At 39.7% G+C, this 23,238-nt stretch overlaps 1 protein-coding gene across 1 annotated transcript in view; it reads right to left on the bottom strand.

The window, feature by feature from the left end:
* LOC103461836 (protein mono-ADP-ribosyltransferase PARP4-like) overlaps positions 1-23,238 on the bottom strand; it is a 50,133-nt gene that overhangs the window by 22,698 nt on the left and 4,197 nt on the right. Inside the window, exons 7-35 of the mRNA XM_081604679.1 lie at positions 22,878-23,036; positions 21,939-22,076; positions 21,692-21,862; positions 20,462-20,613; positions 20,237-20,368; positions 19,820-19,918; positions 19,518-19,701; positions 19,280-19,421; positions 18,723-18,871; positions 18,509-18,640; positions 17,727-17,813; positions 17,495-17,659; positions 16,744-16,784; positions 16,510-16,591; positions 16,127-16,264; positions 15,836-16,025; positions 14,427-14,497; positions 13,980-14,167; positions 13,796-13,895; positions 12,809-12,976; positions 12,565-12,645; positions 12,406-12,486; positions 12,237-12,332; positions 12,054-12,164; positions 11,546-11,566; positions 11,342-11,365; positions 10,619-10,651; positions 10,347-10,370; positions 9,560-9,622 (exon numbers count right to left, since the gene is read on the bottom strand). Coding sequence (XP_081460805.1) covers positions 9,560-9,622; positions 10,347-10,370; positions 10,619-10,651; positions 11,342-11,365; positions 11,546-11,566; positions 12,054-12,164; positions 12,237-12,332; positions 12,406-12,486; positions 12,565-12,645; positions 12,809-12,976; positions 13,796-13,895; positions 13,980-14,167; positions 14,427-14,497; positions 15,836-16,025; positions 16,127-16,264; positions 16,510-16,591; positions 16,744-16,784; positions 17,495-17,659; positions 17,727-17,813; positions 18,509-18,640; positions 18,723-18,871; positions 19,280-19,421; positions 19,518-19,701; positions 19,820-19,918; positions 20,237-20,368; positions 20,462-20,613; positions 21,692-21,862; positions 21,939-22,076; positions 22,878-23,036 — 3,222 coding nt within the window. The remainder of the gene's footprint in view (positions 1-9,559; positions 9,623-10,346; positions 10,371-10,618; positions 10,652-11,341; positions 11,366-11,545; positions 11,567-12,053; positions 12,165-12,236; positions 12,333-12,405; positions 12,487-12,564; positions 12,646-12,808; positions 12,977-13,795; positions 13,896-13,979; positions 14,168-14,426; positions 14,498-15,835; positions 16,026-16,126; positions 16,265-16,509; positions 16,592-16,743; positions 16,785-17,494; positions 17,660-17,726; positions 17,814-18,508; positions 18,641-18,722; positions 18,872-19,279; positions 19,422-19,517; positions 19,702-19,819; positions 19,919-20,236; positions 20,369-20,461; positions 20,614-21,691; positions 21,863-21,938; positions 22,077-22,877; positions 23,037-23,238) is intronic.

A 23,238-nucleotide genomic window follows, 5' to 3' on the forward strand; every position in this document is an offset into this window, starting at 1 on the left:
TCCAAAGATGCTGAGCATGATGCTGGGAGACTAAAGTCTCCATGGCCTGAGGAATGAGTGGATCATAGAATTTACTTTCTGATAAACCAGAAAGATCGATCCGTCAGAAACTGTGTATCCATTGACATTAAAACTACACAGGTTGTTGTTACAATAGAAAAATTGCTAAATGTCACTTCCCTTGATTTCATGTGTGGTGTTTGACCTCTGACCTGCATTGTCCACTGTGGGACCTCATATAGACAGGTGTCTTTCCAAATCAAGTCCAATAAACTGAATTTAGGTTGATTATGTTTATTTCAAAGAGTAATTGCTGTGACTTTTGGCGGTTACGAGTTATAATTTCATTAATTTTCATTTCTGGGATTGGAGCTCCGTTCAATGTGGAGGAGAGGAAAGGAGTCATGATTCCCACAGTTCATCCAACATCCATCTGATATCAAGGCTCCACTGGTTTCACTGTCCTCAGATCTCTGCTAACGTTACAGTTATCTAAGCAGGCCTGGTTTTTACTCCACAGAGGAAACGCATCCAACTAAAAGGAAGTAAAAGTCCCAGAAAAAACTGCTTTGGGTCATAGTTGAAGCCTTTATAGATACTCCATGACCACTGGTTTGTGTTAAGCCTCATCACTAAATAAGACCCAGATGTAAAGAGAAAGTCACTTCAATAAAAACATCTGGGCCACATGATACAGATACTAGATGTGTGTGTGAAGGTTCGTACATCGTCATCGCTCTCTTCAGGTGACTGTAAAAGAAACAAGAGGAAAGAAGGAAAGTGAATTAGAAATGAATTATCTGCCCTTGATCACTTATGTTGTTTAAAGATTTAATTGAAATCACTTAAAGTAAAATACAAAACATTACAATCCATTTCTTCCAGGTGTAAATCCTTTTTAAAATTAGTTTTATAAAAAATGTGGTAACTTTAGCCTGTTCTTGATTTAGCAGCTTGTCTCTGAAAATCGGGCAGCAATAGAGGAGAGAAAAACGGTGAAGCTGTGATCAGCTTCTGTCTGAGCTGCAGTTTGTCCAAACATGAAAGACCAAATTACACAACATTAGTTTGGTGTAATGTGAATTTCATGTTTTGTTTAGATTTAAAACTAAAACAAAGTTGGGAATTTGGTAAAAAATTTTTGACTCCATTATCTGAATCCAGAATGTTACACATTTAAAAAAAAATATAAAGTGCCAGATTTAACTATATTCATATGTGTGCCACAATAATCAGCTGTTCTGAGTGTTTATCATTATGTTTGGATTAGCAATAAATTTCTCTGAAACCAAATGACATATCTGGTATATTTGAGTCCATCAGAACCAGAACCTTGAGGTGAACATCAGCAGAGAGTTGATCACAGCCCGTCCACAATAACAAGGAGCAGAACCGAACCGCACATTGACAGGTTAGAGTGCGACTTCCCAGTGGAAAACACCTAAAGTTACTTCAAGACGCAAGTAAATAAGACCCAGCTGAACCAGAAAAAAGGGTCACATACTGGAAACCTGCCTCTGGCTAGCTTAATACATTCAACTAATGAGAAAAGTGAAGTAAAATGCTCCAGAAAAATATGCAAATTGATACCACTGCCTATAAAAGCAGCTTGAAGTTTCAATATAGGTACCAACTCCATAAGTACTGGTTTTTGTCAAGTACTACCATTAAATAAGACCCGTCTGAAACATGGATCATTCTCCAAATTGAAAACCACATCAGTTAAAAACATCTGATAAACTGGATACAAATACTAGATTTGTGTGTGAAGGTTTGGGCTTCTACCTCAGTCTCTGCAGATCTCTGCAAAAGAAACACAAGCAGAAAGTGAGTTAGAAAGATATAATCTGCACCTGATCACTTATTGCTTAAAATATATTAGTTGTATTTAATCTAAAATGTCATAAATTAAAATTAATTCCTTCCAATTGTAACTCTTGTTTAACATTTGTTGAGTAAATACATCATGACACCTATAAGTACCAGTACAGCACTCTGTTCTTGATCCTATTAATCTTCTCCAAAATACCTTTAGATCATCCAGTAAATATCCTGTAGTAAATACTCAGTAGTTTATCCCTACAGGTTGTTTTGGAAGCAAGTGCTCCACAGGTGTATGGCCGTATGGTTCCTATAGATTTCCATGTCATGAGCACACCAGAGGTACCTTGTGTGTACTTTATTAACATCATGTAATCCTGCTACACTTGTAAATAGCACAGAAGATACTTACATACACTACAAGTTTCCCTCTAGTAACTCAGAAGTATGGGTCACATAAAAGGAAAAGGGTCACATACTGGAAACCTGCCTCTGGCTAGCTTAATGTTTCCCAATAGGTACTGGTTCTTGTCAAGTGTTGCCACCAAAAAGACCCAGATGAAACACTGACCAAGAAAGCCATTTTAATTAAAAAGTCATATCATATAAATGTATGTGAAGGTTTGAACTTCTACCTGGACCAGGTTAGATCTCTGTAAAAGAAACACAAACAGAAAGTGGAGACAGAAAGTGAGTTAAAAAGATCAGCACCTGATCACTTATATTGACTAATAAAACCTCATCAGTGCTGATCAGGATTTATTAGTTGAAGTCAGTTTATCTAAAATTCCAGAAATAATCAATACCTATCTGCCACTTACTCTTTTGTGCTTATTCATAAAATCTTTGAATCAGAACCAGTTTCAAGTGAATTAGAAATGAATTATCTACACTTGATCACTTATGCTGTTTAAAGTTTTAATTGAAATCACTTAAAGTAAAATACAAAACATAACAATCCATTTCTTCCAGGTGTAAATCCTTTTTAAAATTTCTTTTAAACACCTAAAGTTACTTCAAGACACAAGTAAAGCAGACCCAGCTGAACCAGTAAAAAGGGTCACATACTGGAAACAGTTTGTTTTTCTATGAGCCTTTCAGTTATGAAAGGCTCATAGAAACTCCATGACTACTGGTTTTGTTAACAATCATCACTAAATAAGACCCAGATGTAAAGTGCAAGCCATATCAATAAAAACATGAGCTGGATGATACAGATACTAGATGTGCGTGTGTGAAGGTTCTTACATCCTCATCTCTCTCTTCAATTATCTGTAAAAGAAACGAGCAGAAAGCGCGAAAGTGAATTAGAAAGGAATATGATCTACACTTGATCACTTACGTTGTTTAAAGGTTTTTGTGACTTTTAGGAGTTAATGGTTATAATTTTATAAATTTTCATTTCTGGGATTGGAGTTCTGTTCAATGTGGAGGAGAGAGAAAAAGAGTCCTGATCGCCAAAGTTCATTTAACATCCAACAAACTGTGGAGAAGTAGCTAAAAACAACAGTGGGATTAAGTGCTCCATTACCTGAGAAATTAGTGGATAATAAGATTTTATTTGGTGATAAACCAAGAAGGACCAACTGTGACAGAAACAACCAGTCCGATTATCTCAGTAAATACAGAGATTTGCATCAGTGAAACTTATTGTAAGTCACACCTCTCCTTAAGGCTGTGAGTGACTTTATATAGGTTTCTAAGAGTAATTGTTGTGTCTTTTCAGGGTTATGGGTAATGATATGCGTTTTCATGGTTGGGATTAGAACTCCCTTCAATGTGCAGGAGAGAGAAAAGGATGCACGATTGTTACAGTATTTAACATCCACCAATCCCATCTGATGTTGATCTCTATTATTCTATCTTCTAGCTGTCCTTAGTGAAGATAGCTTCTCTGGATCGCTAAAGCACCACACCTGGTTTATGCAAACAGGCCTGGTTTTGAACCTCATTGTGAAGATGCATTTAACTAAAGGAAAAGGTGAAATAAAAGATACCAGAAAAATATTGTAAGGAGTTTAAAAACCTGGTTACAGGTATCCTGTCAGCGCGATATCCCTGTAGGTAGTTAAGGAAGCAAGCACACCGTGTGTACACTTCTATTTTCTAATATCTTTCACAGAGGTATTCTGAGAGTATGTCACAAGTGAACTACAGATAAAGTGTGAACATCTCTTGGTTTGCTGTATGTGCCCTTCAAGAGACAGAAATGGCCTAAAGTAACAAACTGTAAAGAAGTAGCTAAAACAACAAGTGATGGAAACTCCTTGTTACCTCAGAACGAACATCCTGGACAACATCATCGAAGCAACCAAAGCCCATCTGTAACAGAAACATAACATTCAAGTTACAGTATTTTTACCAATCATTCTTTATATGTAAAACACTGATGAATCAGAAAGATCCAAAGATGCTGAGCATGATGCTGGGAGACTAAAGTCTCCATGGCCTGAGGAATGAGTGGATCATAGAATTTACTTTCTGATAAACCAGAAAGATCGATCCGTCAGAAACTGTTTCCATTGACATTAAAACTACACAGGTTGTTGTTACAATAGAAAAATTGCTAAATGTCACTTCCCTTGATTTCATGTGTGGTGTTTGACCTCTGACCTGCATTGTCCACTGTGGGACCTCATATAGACAGGTGTCTTTCCAAATCAAGTCCAATAAACTGAATTTAGGTTGATTATGTTTATTTCAAAGAGTAATTGCTGTGACATTTGGCGGTTATGAGTTATAATTTCATTCATTTTCATTTCTGGGATTGGAGCTCCGTTCAATGTGGAGGAGAGGAAAGGAGTCATGATTCCCACAGTTCATCCAACATCCATCTGATATCAAGGCTCCACTGGTTTCACTGTCCTCAGATCTCTGCTAACTGAATTGCTGATGTTACAGTTATCTAAGCAGGCCTGGTTTTTACTCCACAGAGGAAACGCATCCAACTAATAGGAAGTAAAAGTCCCAGAAAAAACTGCTTTGTGTCATTGAAGCCTTTATAGATACTCCATGACTACTGGTTTGTGTTAAGCCTCATCACTAAATAAGACCCAGATGTAAAGAGAAAGTCACTTCAATAAAAACATCTGGGCCACATGATACAGATACTAGATGTGTGTGTGTGAAGGTTCGTACATCGTCATCGCTCTCTTCAATTATCTGTAAAAGAAACGAGCAGAAAGCGCGAAAGTGAATTAGAAAGGAATATGATCTACACTTGATCACTTACGTTGTTTAAAGGTTTTTGTGACTTTTAGGAGTTAATGGTTATAATTTTATAAATTTTCATTTCTGGGATTGGAGTTCTGTTCAATGTGGAGGAGAGAGAAAAAGAGTCCTGATCGCCAAAGTTCATTTAACATCCAACAAACTGTGGAGAAGTAGCTAAAAACAACAGTGGGATTAAGTGCTCCATTACCTGAGAAATTAGTGGATAATAAGATTTTATTTGGTGATAAACCAAGAAGGACCAACTGTGACAGAAACAACCAGTCCGATTATCTCAGTAAATACAGAGATTTGCATCAGTGAAACTTATTGTAAGTCACACCTCTCCTTAAGGCTGTGAGTGACTTTATATAGGTTTCTAAGAGTAATTGTTGTGTCTTTTCAGGGTTATGGGTAATGATATGCGTTTTCATGGTTGGGATTAGAACTCCCTTCAATGTGCAGGAGAGAGAAAAGGATGCACGATTGTTACAGTATTTAACATCCACCAATCCCATCTGATGTTGATCTCTATTATTCTATCTTCTAGCTGTCCTTAGTGAAGATAGCTTCTCTGGATCGCTAAAGCACCACACCTGGTTTATGCAAACAGGCCTGGTTTTGAACCTCATTGTGAAGATGCATTTAACTAAAGGAAAAGGTGAAATAAAAGATACCAGAAAATATTGTAAGGAGTTTAAAAACCTGGTTACAGGTATCCTGTCAGCGCGATATCCCTGTAGGTAGTTAAGGAAGCAAGCACACCGTGTGTACACTTCTATTTTCTAATATCTTTCACAGAGGTATTCTGAGAGTATGTCACAAGTGAACTACAGATAAAGTGTGAACATCTCTTGGTTTGCTGTATGTGCCCTTCAAGAGACAGAAATGGCCTAAAGTAACAAACTGTAAAGAAGTAGCTAAAACAACAAGTGATGGAAACTCCTTGTTACCTCAGAACGAACATCCTGGACAACATCATCGAAGCAACCAAAGCCCATCTGTAACAGAAACATAACATTCAAGTTACAGTATTTTTACCAATCATTCTTTATATGTAAAACACTGATGAATCAGAAAGATCCAAAGATGCTGAGCATGATGCTGGGAGACTAAAGTCTCCATGGCCTGAGGAATGAGTGGATCATAGAATTTACTTTCTGATAAACCAGAAAGATCGATCCGTCAGAAACTGTTTCCATTGACATTAAAACTACACAGGTTGTTGTTACAATAGAAAAATTGCTAAATGTCACTTCCCTTGATTTCATGTGTGGTGTTTGACCTCTGACCTGCATTGTCCACTGTGGGACCTCATATAGACAGGTGTCTTTCCAAATCAAGTCCAATAAACTGAATTTAGGTTGATTATGTTTATTTCAAAGAGTAATTGCTGTGACATTTGGCGGTTATGAGTTATAATTTCATTCATTTTCATTTCTGGGATTGGAGCTCCGTTCAATGTGGAGGAGAGGAAAGGAGTCATGATTCCCACAGTTCATCCAACATCCATCTGATATCAAGGCTCCACTGGTTTCACTGTCCTCAGATCTCTGCTAACTGAATTGCTGATGTTACAGTTATCTAAGCAGGCCTGGTTTTTACTCCACAGAGGAAACGCATCCAACTAATGGGAAGTAAAAGTCCCAGAAAAAACTGCTTTGGGTCATAGTTGAAGCCTTTATAGATACTCCATGACTACTGGTTTGTGTTAAGCCTCATCACTAAATAAGACCCAGATGTAAAGAGAAAGTCACTTCAATAAAAACATCTGGGCCACATGATACAGATACTAGATGTGTGTGTGTGAAGGTTCGTACATCGTCATCGCTCTCTTCAGGTGACTGTAAAAGAAACAAGAAGAAAGAAGGAAAGTTAATTAGAAATGAATTATCTGCCCTTGATCACTTATGTTGTTTAAAGATTTAATTGAAATCACTTAAAGTAAAATACAAAACATTACAATCCATTTCTTCCAGGTGTAAATCCTTTTTAAAATTAGTTTTATAAAAAATGTGGTAACTTTAGCCTGTTCTTGATTTAGCAGCTTGTCTCTGAAAATCGGGCAGCAATAGAGGAGAGAAAAACGGTGAAGCTGTGATCAGCTTCTGTCTGACCTGCAGTTTGTCCAAACATGAAAGACCAAATTACACAACATTAGTTTGGTGTAATGTGAATTTCATGTTTTGTTTAGATTTAAAACTAAAACAAAGTTGGGAATTTGTTTAATTTTTTTTACTCCATTATCTGAATCCAGAATGTTACACATTTAAAAAAAATATAAAGTGCCAGAATGTAACTATATTCATATGTATGACACAATAATCAGCTGTTCTGAGTGTTTATCATTATGTTTGGATCATCAATGAATTTCTATGAAACCAAATGAAATCTGGTTTATTTGAGTCCATCAGAACCAGAACCTTGAGGTGAACATCAGCAGAGTTGATCACAGCCCGTCCTCAATAACGAGGAGCAGAACCGAACCGCACATTGACAGGTTAGAGTGCGACTTCCCAGTGGAAAACACCTAAAGTTACTTCAAGACGCAAGTAAATAAGACCCAGCTGAGCCAGAAAAGGGTCACATACTGGAAACCTGCCTCTGGCTAGCTTAATGTTTCCCAATAGGTACTGGTTCTTGTCAAGTGTTACCACCAAAAAGACCCAGATTAAACACTGACCATAAAAGCCATATTAATTAAAAAGTCATAACATATAAATGTGTGTGAAGGTTTGTGCTTCTACCTGGGTTATGCCAGATCTCTGTAAAAGAAACACAAACAGAAAGCCGGGACAGAAAGTGAGTTAAAATGATCAGCACCTGATCACTTATATTGACTAATAAAACCTGATCAGTGCTGATCAGGATTTATTAGTTGAAGTCACCGTTTTTCTAAAATGCCATAAATAAATAAATAAATAAATAAATAAATAATCAATACCTAGCTGCCACTTGGAGAAAATACATCACATTGACACCATAAGGACACCTATAGATACCAGTATAACTGTACTGACACCCTTTTGTGCTTCTTCATAAAATCTTTGAATCATCTGTAAATATCCTGCAATTAGCCTACAATTACCCGTCATATCCACAAAGATGCTTCTAGATGCAAGTAATATCTATGTACTTGTCTAGTTTCCAATATTTTCACATCAGTATCCTGAGAGTAAGTCGGTTCCCATATTCATGGTTGCATAACAAAAATCCAGTCATTCTGTTCACGGCATCATGTTGTCCGCCCTTCTTGTCACCACTTTCCTGGCAAAGATTTTGCCCCCCTGCATGTTATGTGATTGATTGAACAAGTGAACTCATTATGGTCGCTCCTCCATGATGTCACAATCACTGTGTTTGTTGTTGTAAGTCACACATATGACAAGAGACCTTGACAAATACTGCAGTGGGAGGAGTTTCACAGGAGCTCGGCTCATTGTGGACCTTGAACGTTGTGTGTGAAAACAACAATCCTGAAACCGGGTGACTTTGATTTGACCATGCTGAGCCCTTCAGGAGCTGCTATGACTTTTAGGAGTTGATGGTTATAATTTTATGAATTTTCATTTCTGGGATTGGAGCCATTTAATGTGGAGGAGAGAGGAAAAGAGTCCAGATCGCCTAAGTGCTCCATTACCTGAGAAATTAGTGGATAATAAGATTTTATTTGGTGATAAACCAAGAAGGACCAACTGTTACAGAAACAACAAGTCCGATTACCTCAGTAAAGGCTGTGAGTGACTTTATATAGGTTTCAAAGAGTAATTATTGTCTTTTGGGGTTTATGGGTAATGACATGGGTTTTCACTTTTGGGATTGGAGCTCCCTTCTATGTGCAGGAGAGAGAAAAGGATTCACGATTGTTACAGTATTTAACATCCACTAATCCCATCTGATGTCGATCTCTATTATTCTAGGATGATACAGATACTAGATGTGTGTGTGAAGGTTTATACCCTTCTTACCTTCCACCGGTTAGATCTCTGTAAAAGAAACACAAACAGAAATCAGGGACAGAAAGCGAGTTAAAATGATCAGCACCTGATCACTTATATTGACTAATAAAACCTGATCAGTGCTGATCAGGTTTTATTAGTTGAAGTCATCATTTATCTAAAGTGGCAGAAATAAATAAATAATCAATACCTAGCTGCCACTTAGAGAAAATACATCATATTGACACCATAAGGACACCTATAGATACCAGTATAACTGTACTGACACCCTTTTGTGCTTCTTCATAAAATCTTTGAATCATCTGTAAATATCCTGTAATTAGCCTACAATTACCTGTCATATCCACAAAGATTCTACTAGATGCAAGTAATATCTATGTACTTGTCTAGTTTCCAATATTTTCACATCAGTATCCTGAGAGTAAGTCACAGGTGAACCACAGATAGTATGTAAACAACCAACTGTTGGTTTGCTGCGTTTGCCCTGAAAGGGGTTGAGAAATATGGATCTAAAGTAACAAACTGGAAAGACGCAGCTAGAAAAACAAGTGGTGAAAACTCCATGTTACCTTTCTACGTGCTCTTATGGGAATAGGTTCATCATCGAAGCGAGAAACACCTCGTAAGTCCATCTGCAACAGGAAAACATAACAATCAAGTTGCAGTATTTTTGTCCATCATTCCTTCAATGTGAAAATCAGATAAACCAGAAAGATCCAAAGATATTGAGAAATATTGCAGGGACAAACATTTCTGTATCTTTTCCAGAGTCGTGCCTCAAGACAATCGTGTCTCTGAGATCAGCAGACGGTTCCTGGATTCCCAAATGGTTGGCATTTAACATTATATAGACAGATGTCTCTATAATTAAAGTAAAATTAGTTGAAATTTTATTGTTTATGTTGGTTTTGAAGACTAACTGCTGTGACCTTTGGCAGTTATGAGTTATAATTTCATTCATTTTCATTTCTGGGATTGGAGCTCCGTTCAATGTGGAAGAGAGAGGAAAGGAGTCATGATTACCACAGTTCATCTAACATCCATCTGATATCAAGGCTCCACTGGTTTCACTGTCCTCAGATCTGTGTTAACTGGATTGCTGATGTTACAGTTATCTAAGCAGGCCTGGGTTTTACCCCACAGAGGAAATGCATCCATCTAATGGGAAAGATGAAGTAAAAGTCCCAGAAAAAACTGTTTTGTGTCATAGTTGAAGCCTTTATAGATACTCCATGACTACTGGTTTTTGTTAAGCCTCATCACTAAATAAGACCCAGATGTAAAGAGAAAGTCACTTCAATAAAAACATCTGAACCATACGTTACAAATACTATTATTGTGTTTAAAGGTTCGTACATCGCCACCGAGGTCGTCAGATGACTGTAAAAGAAACAAACAGAAAGAGGAAATTGAATTAGAAAGGTATGATCTGCACTTGATCACTTATGTTACTTTTTTAAAGTTTATTAGCTAAAATTACTGTTAATGTAAAATGCCAACCATTTAGATAGATTTCTTCTAGCTGTAACTCTAAACATTTGTTGAGAAAATGTGCCATAAGGACCTAAAGTAACAAATTGCAAAGGAGTAGATAAAAAAACAACAGTGGTGGAAACTCTGTTTGTTACCTCTATAGTGTTGCAGAACTCTGCTAACACCATCTGTAACAGAGACACATAACATTCAAGTTCAAGTAATTTTTATCCATCATTTCTTTGATTTAAATAAAATTTTAGATAAACCAGAAAAAGTCAAAGATGCTGATAAGAGCTCCATGTTGGAATGAGTGGATCATTGGACTTTATCATTGATAAACCAATAAATCAGCAACCAGTCCTTTATTTTTAAGTCACACCTCTTCCTAAGCTTTGGAGTGACTCTACATAGGTTTCAAAGAGTAACTGATGTGACTTTTGGGAGTTAATGGTTATCATTGTATTAATTTTCATTTCTGGGATTAGAGCTCCTTTCAATGTGGAGGAGGGGGAAAGGAGTCATCTGATCAATCTGATGGATTTAATAGCCATCAATCCCATCTGATATGAAGGCTCCGCTGGTTCTTAGAACTGTTTCAAGGATTGCCGACACTGTAGCACCAAAACCTATTCATCCATCTATGTAAACAGGTTTCTGTTTGGATCCTACAATATGGAAATGTATTCAACTAATGAGGAAGGTTAAGTAAAAGATCCCAAAAAAACTGTACGGGTCTCATAGTCTAAACCTGCCTACAGCTAGCTTAAAGTTTCCTAATAAGTACTCTATAAATACTTGTTCTTGTTAAGTATTAAAGTATCATAAAGTTAAAGCCATATGATACACATACTAGATTTATGTGTGAAGGTTCATACCTCTTGATAGCCTTCTTCAGATATCTGTAAAAGAAACAGAAAGCAGGAACAGAAAGTTGATTAGAAAGGTTTGATCTGCATCTGATCACTTCAGTAGCTGCAAATCTATTGGTAGGAATCACTGTTCCTCTAAAATACCAAACAGTAAGACATATTTATTCTAGCTGCAACTGTTTAAAATTTCAGTTAAAAAATAATCAGTACCTCTTCATCACAAATCACCACCTGAAAAGAAGAGAGCAGATAGAAGAAAATCAGTTACAGGGGCAATAATTAACTATTTATCACAATTGTTATCCAGTTCCTGCCGCAAACCTGAGGTTAGGGTTTTATGAAAAGCAGAACCATTTCTTTAAAACCCTTCAAATTATCTCCTCAGCTTTCAAAGCTTTTAAATTTGTATTTTACTGTAGCAGAGAAAACCAAAAATCTTAAAGAACTGATGTATTATGATCATGTTTTCTTTAGCAATAAATTGCCACGTGTCCAGAAACATTTCTTCAGTTTGGTTGTAGAAAACAAAGAGTTGATCCCTGAGGGACATCACATGTTTTCGATGCAGCTATTCCCACCAGTAGATCAAATGTACACTGAGGTGAATTAAAATGGAGTCCGATGCGGCTGTAAAACAAGTATTTTAAAAATAACCAAACAGATTAAACCTCTTCGTACAGTTTTGATACCCCGGGAATTTTAACAGAAATATTTTCACTTTTTCTTTGTCCTCAGGAAGAGTCCAGGTGATGTATGGCAGGAAGTCCACATCCTCCTCTGCGATCAGCTTTGGGATGTCTGTGACGCCATCGTCTGGCTTCCCAGAATCCTAAACCAGGAAAAATTTACTTTGGTTTGATTCAAAAACACAACTCTAAATGTGACATGAAAACAAACAGACCCTTTCTTCGATGGCCACGAAGCTGGTGAACTGAGACAGTATGGAGAACTCTTTGCTCAGATCGATGATGAATGACTTCAGCTCTGCTTTTTTACCCTGAAAACACAAAAACAGGAGTTTCAACAAAGTTTAGCTCTGATTTGAGGTCAAAGGTGACACGCATGCTGACCTCGTGTTCAGCTTCGGTGATATCAAGGTTCCCATCCTCGTAGTCTCTGATCAGGGCTCTCGCTGTGAGCTTATGAAGAAACTAAAACAACAAATCCACAGCTGAGGTTGATTGTTTTTCATGTTTCAATGTGTTTATACAGATAATGAACAGCCGTACCGTTCCTCTGGTCTTCTGCAGCTCTGTTGTTGACACCATGGTTTGAAGTTCCTGACCACGCAAATCTCCAAGAAGAGTAGCCTGCATGAAAAATCACAGATTTTATTACTATCATCATTAATCGTTAGTTGCAGCCACTTCATAACCAGAACAGTTCATAATCAACTGAACTCTCCTTTGTCATTTCTCTAATCAACGATCCACCTGGCCCAGCAGGTAAAGCAGAGAAGAACCAGTTGAATACCTGAGTGCAGTGGGGCACAAAGCCGTAAACCAGCGTGTGGCAGTCGTTGAACAGAGCGTTCAGCTGCTTCGGGGCTTGAACTGGAGGAGCTCTGGGGTTGAACTGCTGCCACTTCACAGAGACGGAGCTGCAGCCGGGAGACGACATGCGCTTCACCTGGCGCTCCACCTGCAGCCACAGCATGTTCAGGTGTCACAATGTCTCCAGTTCAGCTGATAAAGACTCAAATTCATCTTCATGACGAATGTTCACCTTGTAAAATGCAGCATGTAGAGAACTGTACAAATGAATTAAACTGACATTTATTTTGGGTCATATAAAGATCATAGATGTTGTCAAGGGCCAGTTGTGCCAGAATGTATTGATAAAACCCATTAACAAATTGTTAAAATATTGATAAATAGCTGTCTCTAAATTCTATAGATACTTCTTTTTATTGATCAGTTCATCCAGAATATTGTGATTGTTTCTGATTTTATGCAATCAAAATAATTGATTTTATGTTGCTCAATTTAAAATGATATAATGTATGACATTAAAAGTAATATTTTGTGACTCGCCGTATTGACCGTGGTCTATAACTTCAGATAGGCGAGTGAGGCAGGTGTGTGGTAAAATTAGGAAATGCTGCCACCTGCAGGTGAGAGTTAACATCACCCCACGTTTTTGACAAGTCCTGCAGAGAATTTGTAATAAACTTGTAGTCAGTGGCGGTTTCTGATATGGTCGACATGGGATACCACCCAGGGCGGTATCTTGTGGAGGGGGCGGCATGAGCTCTGCAGAAATGTACAAACGTCAACCGGACGACTGGCAATAAATTTGCACTTGCCTGTGATAGATCCAAAAAAGCTAATTAGCTAACAAGGCTATGTTAGGAGTGAGCGATAGCCTCGACTGGCCAGAGTCACACTGTGATTACGACTCAAACTTTTGCCCAACAGAAAAGTTGGATGCGAGTTTGTCATGTGAATTAGAAAGTCTCACCTTCTCAGCCCAGCTGTGCTTCGCTTTAGAGTCAAAAAACTCATAAGCCCCGCCCCCTGCCTGCGCCAGGGCTCTCAACATGTGGCGATTGGCTGTGGAGCTGAAATGACAAACACAACCACTTCACCTGGTTAGAAGAGAAACTAAACATGAAAAGGAAGCGAGGGATGGAGACCTTCCTCACCTGAAGCCGCAGGTGAAGAGGCGGCTGTGCTGGGCGTTGTCTCTGAGCAGCTGCAGGGTGGCCGCCGCGTTCTGGATGTGGCCGTCCGACAGCAGCAGCAGGTTTCGAACGCCGGCGGACGGCGGCAGCAGGCTGAGCGCCCGGAGAGGCCGCCACAGCTCAGTGCTGCCCCCTACTGAAGAGCAGCTCTAACAGCAGACAGAAGAGAATTATTGGTAAAATTTGGAAATACATTTTAATTCCAAGTAGAACTGCAACTAATGATTATTTTAGTATTTGATTTTTCTTTTCCTTTGACATTAATCATTTATTTCATTTAACCACTTGTGCAGCCATTTAAAAATTAAAAATGCTACAAATGAAAACACCTTTAAAAATAAAGCATTAATTTGTACAATTATTAGCATTTTCTCCAAATAAAAACCTTGCTAAAGAGTCTGAACTCACCTTGATGAACTTCTTGGCTTCAACTTGAACCTCGTCGAGTTTCTGAGCCGTCAGGAAAGCTTCTGTGTGATCTGAAAACCAAAAACAAGACAAATCAAAAAACGAAGCCAGGCTGATGGAGAGGAGATGGTGGTTGCTCCTGAATATAGAAGCTAAATAAACCAACACAAGTTTTAATTAAGGAAGAGTGCCTTCTCCGGGTCAGGGGGGTCGTCCTGCCTCAAGTGGAGGAGTTTAAGTATCTGGGGATCTTGTTCACGAATGAGGGAAGAAGGGAGCGGGAGATCGACAGGCGGATTGGGGCAGCGTCTGCCGCGAAGAGGGCGCTGTACTGGTCCGTCGTGGTGAAGAGAAAGCTGAGCCAAAAAGCGAAGCTCTAGATTTACCGGTCGATCTACGTTCCCACCCTCATCTATGGTCATGAGCTTTGGGTCACGACCGAAAGAACGAAATCACGGATACAAGCGGCTGAAATGGGTTTCCTCCACAGGGTGGCTGGGCTCTCCCTTAGAGAGAGGGTGAGAAGCTCGGTCATCCGGGAGGGACTCAGAGTAGAGCCGCTGCTCCTCCACGTCGAGAGGAGCCACTTGAGGCTCTGGCATCTGGTCAGGATGCCTCCTGGACGCCTCCCTGGTGAGGTGTTCCAGGCATGTCCCACCGGGAGGAGGCCTCGGGGAAGACCCAGGACATGTTGGAGGGACTATGTCTCTCGGCTGGCCTGGGAACGCCTTGGGATTCCCCCGGAGGAGCTGGAAGAAGTGGCTGGGGAGAGGGAAGTCTGGGCCTCCCTTCTGAAGCTGCTGCCCAACCCCGGATAAGCGGAAGAAAATGGACGGATGGATGGAAGTTTTAATTTAAGAGGTGAAAAGTCAGATGCAGAAATTACCTGGAGGGAATTAAAATATTTCAGTACTAATATCAAATATAATCTGTACTTTCCTACATTTTAGCAACTTAGAGGATCATTTCAAGGAGCCAATAGGGTCCTTTCTGCAACTTTTAAATTATTTACAGGAAACTTTAAGAAAGTGCACTTTGTATGAAAAAGGTTACATTAAATTCTCCCAGGATGGCAATTAGCAAGTTGAAGAAAAGTGACCTATTACGGAAAGTAATCTCCAAGTTCATGGAAAGTAACCTGCAAGTTCAAGAATAGAAATCTAGAAGTTTTAGGAAAGAAACCCTTAAGTTCTGGGAGAGTAACATGGAATTTCTTGGAAAGTGTCCTGCAAGTTTAAGGAAAGCAACCTGTGGTGTGTTTCTGGAAATTACAGTGCAAGTTTGGGAAAAGTCTCTGAAACGTCAAGCTGGTTCAAGTTTTGATTTGGATGATTTAAATAATATCCAGTCCCAAAATAAAACAGTGAGTCAGATTTCAGTTCTGACCACTTCTCTGCTCTTATACCAACCTGTTCCAAATAAAACGATGTTGATTTTGACGTCGTTCTTCAGATTCTTTAAAACCTGCAGGGCGATTTTCTGGGCCAGCTGGAACGATTCTCCCTTCATGGACTCAGACGTGTCCAGCAAAAGAACAACTTCACTGCCTTCAGAGCTGGAGTCAAACTCAAAGCTTGGGTAGAAAACCAGCATGCAGGCCTGCAGCAGAGTAGAGGGTTAATTCACTGAGTGTGGAGTATCTCAGGGTTCAGTACAGGGACTCTTCAAAAACAGAGGGAAAGAGGGAAGGACAAACAGACCTGGCTGTCCTTGTCTGGGTGTTTCTCCACCCACATTCTGGGAAGATGAACCTCAGAGAGAGTGACAGACATCTGGAAACCATCTGACCCCATGACCTGACCCGGCAGGACACTGACTACTGCCTTACAGTCAGTCCTCTGGACGACAGAATACAAACAAAATGAGTTACATAAAAATAGAACAACTTCACTGCCTTCAGAGCTGTTACTTTGCAAGTTACTTTCCAAACATTGATTGTATAAGAAACAGGTAAACAGTAAAGATTGACCGTCAAAAAACAGGTTTAAGAGGTAAAACTCTATAAAAATACTAAATATGAAACCAGAAAAATTAACTTGTAACAATATGCAGATGATGCGATTGTGTTTATTAGAGATGGCACCTTCATTTTGACTTGATGGGTGATGCACGTCAGGCTAGAGATCTGAAATGGCATCTCTACCGACATGTCCAACGTAAAATCTCTAAAGACCAGAAAGAACAACAGTCTGTTTCTTCACATTTACTTAACCAAACAAAAAGGTTAAAGGTTAAAATAATCCAACACAATAAGAAAACAGATCAGTGATGTCATGAGTTAAAAAAAAAAAAAAAAACTAAATTCAATTATTCTCACCTCGCTGCTTCATTGGCCACACAAACCTTCTCCACAGAGACCTGATGGGTAAGAAAATACATAAAATGATCTCTGATTAAAATTATTCCTAAATTGACTAAAGAAAATGATAGTAATACCCATTCCTTTTGAGAAATAAGTCACATTTACACTTAAAATTTAAAGATCCCGCTATATGATCTTTTAGAAAAAGATAAATATCAGTAATATTTACTGTAGTACTTACTGCTGAACAAGAAAAATTAGCTTGCCAACATAGCTTTTGTCAGTGAACATGTAGCCTACATGTCTGTTACTACATGGACTTACTCTGCCAGTCACCAGAACTTTGTTATTCATACGAAGAGTTTGTACGTCCTTTACAAAGCTGTTTAAACATTGATTGTATTAGGGTAAACGCCTTTGTGTTCACAAGGCAGTGAACTATGACAGCAGCCATTTTTTAGACATACGTTGCTCTTGCACTTTGGTCAAAGGGTCAATATGTTTTCTTTTTGATCTCAAAGCCACAGTTTTGCTATGCTTCGCGCTACGCTTGCCTACCAAGATGGCGGTTTAGTGGCAGAACCACTTCCGGTTCAGACTTGTGGAAACGATGTATTCTAGATAAGCGCAACAACACATCATTCTATTAAGTTTTGTACTTTGTTGCCACAAAATGGCAACTATTTTGAAAGAAATTTCCTCTAAAATGTTTCTAAACACCCACCAAATATTGGCCCCACCTCCGAGTACAGGCTCCGGCCCCTACCTGTGTGGTCTGGTTGAGCGCAGCGCTTTCCTGCCACGGAGCCACGCTGCCCGGCAGGGAGAACAGGATGCTCCCATCTCTGACCACCAGCTCTGACACAAAGGTCACCTTAATGAGGACGGTGGCGCCGGGCGGCAGGTTGCCCACGCTGATGGTGAACACATCCTGCAGAGAGGAACCAATCAGAAGCTGGAATACTTTCCTGAAACCATCAGGATGTTGCCGGACGTACAGGAGCGTCCTGGTCCATGAGGTACGCTCCGTGGCCTTTCGCTATCGCCTGTTTGTACTCCTTACGAGCCGTCTCCTTCTCCTTCACCTGAGAACAAAAACGCAGCAGAACGGTCATATTAAAAAGCAACCCGGGCTTCCACTGCACCTCCATGCTACGTCGCATGGATGCAGTAATTGATGCAAAAGAGCCCCAACCTTCTTTGGGATTATTTTTTTTTTTGGGGGTTTCAATAAGAGCTGCAAATAACTATTTTTTTGGTATACCGACGGTTAATTGGGGAAAAACAATTGGCCCTTTCTGCAGATTTTCCATTTAACAACTTCAGCCTTTTTTGTACAAAATTTGAAATATGTTAAATGTGAAAAAATAATAATAACAATAATAATTCAATTCCGTTTTTGAATAAGTAAAACATTTTCCTTCTCAAAGTTAAGTAACGGCATTCCTTTAGTGAACGCTTGACCATTTGTAGCAAATAAAGGGATCTGGTTATATCCCCTACTGCAACATCTTTCTAACAATATGGCCAGAAAAAGATTTAAAGAGGAGCGGCAAAAGCAAATGAGGTGGATTAGCCATGCCTGTCAAAATAACTTATGGAATAACTTGTAAATAAAATGTTTTTTAGCCTGAAATGAATCAATTAATGAACATATAAGACCAAATTGATTTTAGAGAAAAGTAAAAAACAGACAACACTGTGGGTTAAACTATGTCAGTGCTGTTGTTTTCTAAATGAGGTTGTATTTTGTTTTGTGAAATATTCAGCTTCAGATTACCTCTCCCACCACGTGTTTCCCATTGATGAAAGCTTCAAATCCGCACACGGCAGCCGAGTCGTCCAGCGGGAAGACGTACTTCGCCTCAATGGGCACTGAGCTCTGATTGGTGTATTTCTGGAAGATGATGACCTGACAGAGGAAAAAGCCTGAATCAGAACCAGAATCAGGATTAGTGCAACACCAAGACGATCCAGGGGATTCCCTTTCCAACCTGGGAGAGCAGATCCATCAGTTTGCATTTCACATGGACGGCCTGCAGGGGGAGCTGCTGGCCTGAACTGTCCAACAGACCAGCTTTAACGTCCTCCAGAGGGTTCTTCACGTTTTCTAGATCTTCTTCCACATAATCTGAAGTCAGATCTGCAGAAGAGTTGCTTGTTACTTTCAAACACATTAGATGGGAATATATTTGAAAGTAGAAACCACACTGAAGCTTTTTATTTTATTATTGAAACCTAGTTTATGAAATCACTAGATTTCATTTTTAATTAAATTTTTTTTCCCAGAAGCTGGATGGATTGCTAATTATCTCAGGTCAATGTTTCCTAAAAACCCACAGCAAAAATACACTAAGACATATTTATTACTTAATTCTTTATAGATACATGGTTACTGTGACATAAACTTAAATCAGGGGTGTCCAAAGTGCGGCGCAGGTGCCTTCTGTGGCTCTGAATAGTTTTGAGTGGTTTCTCTACCAATATTCTTGTAGAGTAGCAACAAAAGTACGTCGTCATGGCGACCTAATGTCAGGTATCTGCAGCTCACCTGGGTTCTTGGCAGGCTCAATGGGTTCTGCTGTCAGGTTGATATCCGGACTGAAGTCCTTCTGCTCGTCTCCTTCCACTCTGAACTGAACTACATATTTCATCTTCACTTGGTCAAGAGAGAAAACCACATACTCATCATCCTGCAGTGCAGACAGAAAACAGAAATCAGTTTCCTTAGTGCGCAGCAGAACTTTAACATGCTGAACAAGCGATGGATATGCAGCTTCTGTTCCCACCTCAAAATCAGATGTAGTTTTTTTGGTTTGTCTGACTCCATGAACACTGTGGTAGCCCTGAGGAGCCTCAGTCAGAGTCTGGTCTCTCTTATAGAGGTTCTTACAAACTCCCAGAGCCACATCACAGACTAGCAGGAAGCGCGATCCGTCTGTTTCACTGGGGTGGGCGTACCTCAGACTGGTTCTGAGAACACAGAGAGAGCCCAGAGCGCAGCAGGCCAACCAGAACATCTTAAACTGTTCTAACGTCATTTTCACACCAATAAACATACAAGATGGATGAAGTTTGTTTACAAACCAACCTCACAGCATCACCGAAGTAAATCCCGCTGCCAAGGTTCCCGATGTCCGTTCTCGTAATCCCATGATGCTCCACTCCCACATGGGGAAGCAGCAGACCTCTGAGGAGGGAGATACAGGGTCAAACTCGTGTTTTCACACTTAAATGAAACAAACGATGTTAAAGGTAACATGGTTTGTTGACTTTTACTTAACATTAGTTCTGCTAAAGCTCTAAACCATCACTGGACTTACTGGAAGCGAATGCTAAAGCGCTACACCAACCTCGTATATGGTGGAAACTAATGCCAAATCATAAACGTAAAACGCAATAAATAAATACAAAATAAATTATTTATATATATATATATAATTAATTTTTGGCCCCCTAAAATCTTTACTGTCCTGGTCAGGCCACTCTTATGAAATTTTCTGGTCACCTGGACATAATTCCTACAAAGTTGCTGGGGCTGGACGCATGGAGGAGGGGCTTAACGTTCCCGATCTCGCTCTGAAACGTTTCAAGCTCCACCGCCCTGCTGACGCACATGATCTGCTGGATCTGCACCGGCCTGAAAACACACAGAGATATTTGCCGTTTTATTTCCGGAAAGGTTTATGTTGAGGATCTGTAGGTTTTTTTCATTATTAATTTGACAACAGACCTGTCAGCCAGCAGGGCGGCGACGTTCTGAAACACTGAGCTGCTGCGGGGAATGGCTTCGATGTGGCAGCGAAGAGCGCGGTACTTCCCCACGGAGGACGGCTTCGGGTCGTTCATGGTCATCTCGCTCACATTCAGAACATCTCGGATTAACTGGAGGAAAATCAATCAATCAAGTTAGCCAAGCACTGGGGACCACCAGGGGACGCTAGCTACAAGGTTGGAGGAAAGAGGAGAAAAGAAATTAGCAACAATAAATATTAAATAAGTCACAATAAGAAATAAATTACCGTATTTTGCGGAATATAGAAGCGCACCAAACTATAAGCTGCAGCTACAAATTAAAAAAAACAAACAAACTGGAAATGTACATAAGCCGCTGGTATCTCCACTGGTCTTGGTTTTCCACAAGGACACTGCTAATAAATCCAGCAGATTTATTATGACGCAGCCCTCCGTCTTCAAAGCCAAACCATAGTTTCATTCATGCCGAGTTTACGTGCAGTGGCTCCATTTCCCTCCTGTACTGCCAGATCAATACTCAAATTTCTCGGTCCTACTTGCTGCTAGCATGAGCTTGTTCTAAATGAAAATTTGCCCTTTTTTCTTTGATTTCCATTTTTGACTTTCAATGATTCACTTCCTGCTAAAGTTAATAATAAAAATTAATAATAATTCAAGAATGTGTTCTTGCGTTATTTAAAAAACGGCATAATAATGCCGTTTTCAAAATTGAATAAACTGCCCAATATTTTTGGACAATTTATCGTCCAACAAGATGTGTTATCATGACAGGCCTAATAATAAATATTTAATATTTCTTATAATAAAAAGAGGGGACTGTGGGGAACAATTTTATTTTTTATTCCACCATAGTTGCCCTTAGTCACTGATTCAGCATCTTAGAGTGCCTTGAAAAGCGCTTTATAAATGGTTATAAAGGTAATGTATTATGGCACAAACATCATATTAATAATGTCATAGCATATTATCTGATAATAAAACTGTCCACTACAGAACTCAAGGCCAACTAAACCAGAAGACAGTTTAGTCTAAACATTTGTTTAGACTAAATGAATGTAATAACTATTGAATAGTAAGAAAAACACATTGTAATGTTGATGTGTCTTTACATATTTTGTAGCATATCCAGCCAGAAGCTAATGCTAATCAAAGTGTTAGGGAATCTCTCGTGTAAAAATCCCACCATAAAGCTGCATGTTGGTGTTACCTGACAGAGGTCCAGCTTCTGAGACAGAAACCTGGCTGTAGGTGACTGAGGTCTGGGCTCCCGGTGAGGCAGCAGGGTGAAAACCTCGTCCAGGAGGGACGACGCCTCATCCTCGTTTCCCTCCTTCAGTTTCCTCTGAGCCTGAAGCAGAAGGCCTTCAGCTCTGCTCACCTGAAACAGCAACAGCTTCATCAGGACGGAGCCTCGGATCTGACCCTGATCCGACTGCAGATCGGTGCAAACCCACATCGTTCAGGCTGAGTCTGGAGATGGGAACTCTGAGGATGTTTCCAAGGCAACCGAGAGCTTCGGTCCACAACAGCTCCACAAACGCCGCCACGTCAGGGGACAACTCACCAGAGTTCAGCTTCTCCTCCAGCAGCAGCTGAAGGTCATTCAGAGAGAAGATCAGAAACATCAAGGTCAGCAGGTGATTAAAGGTGACCTACTTGAACAGGTTAGGATCATACAAAACATGTTCATTACACTTTAATGTGCAAAATAATTCTTTGATAATGAGATTGTTTTAGGGCCTCCTGTCACTTTACATCCAAATAATTTGCTGCTGACTACGTCCCCCAACCCAACATTTACACTCAGACAGGAAAATGGCTGCAAACAGATGTACAATTATTCAATCATACATCTTTGAAAAGCAGAAGCAGAGCCTCCTAAACAACCAACAAGAATGCAGCAATAGTTTCTGGATGGTAAATCAACAACCAAATTCTTGTCTTTTCCAGCAGCCATTGTACAATGCACACCGCAATGAAACCAGCTGACCAAATGTGCTGGAGCTCCTCTTGGGTTACTAGGTGACTTGTGGAACTCTGCTGGGGTTGCTAGGTAACAGGCAGTGACTGCTGATTTGTGACTATATAGGCAGAAGGTTTTTGAAATGGCTCATTTTCCAGACACAAGAAACTTGGGTTTCTTGTGTCATTGCCAAAAACTCATTGCCAAATAACTGTTTTTTTAACTCTTAGAAGCAGTTTAGACCCAAGTGCAAGAGCAAAAATTTGTAAAATGTGAATTTTGCACAATGTTGTACAATTTGGTTAATACTGCTGTTATGACTGATAACCAATTTAAATGATGTGTCATGGCTGTTTGAAAAAGCAGGGAGAGGAGGCACTAAATGTTGTTCGGCTGTATGATGCCACGTGTGGTGCAGTGTGTATCAGACCTGCTCCAGGGGGGCGGAGCCCAGGTGTGGCGCCTCAGCAGGTAAGCTGCTCATCCTCTGCAGCTCAGAGCGCTCCAGTTCTTCACTCAGCGCCTTGTAAACGTCCACAGCTTCTTCTGAGGTGGACAGGAACACCAGCTGATCCATCACAGCTGCCTTCTGTTGGAAAAACCATTTAAGACCATTTTATTCCAAGATGATTTTAAGGAAAATCCAGGAGACAAAAAGCAGAAAGATTTAAGGAATAAGTCAGGGACTTCTGATCTGATTCAGTTTTTGCTAAAGACACCAAATATTTGGATTATTATGCATCTATTGTACTGGAACACTGAACTGAAAAATGCAGAATTAGATTAAAAAA

Source organism: Poecilia reticulata, chromosome 2 (genome assembly GCF_904066995.2).
Source record: "Poecilia reticulata chromosome 2, P_reticulata-male-v2, whole genome shotgun sequence".
Taxonomy (NCBI): Eukaryota; Metazoa; Chordata; class Actinopteri; order Cyprinodontiformes; family Poeciliidae; genus Poecilia; species Poecilia reticulata.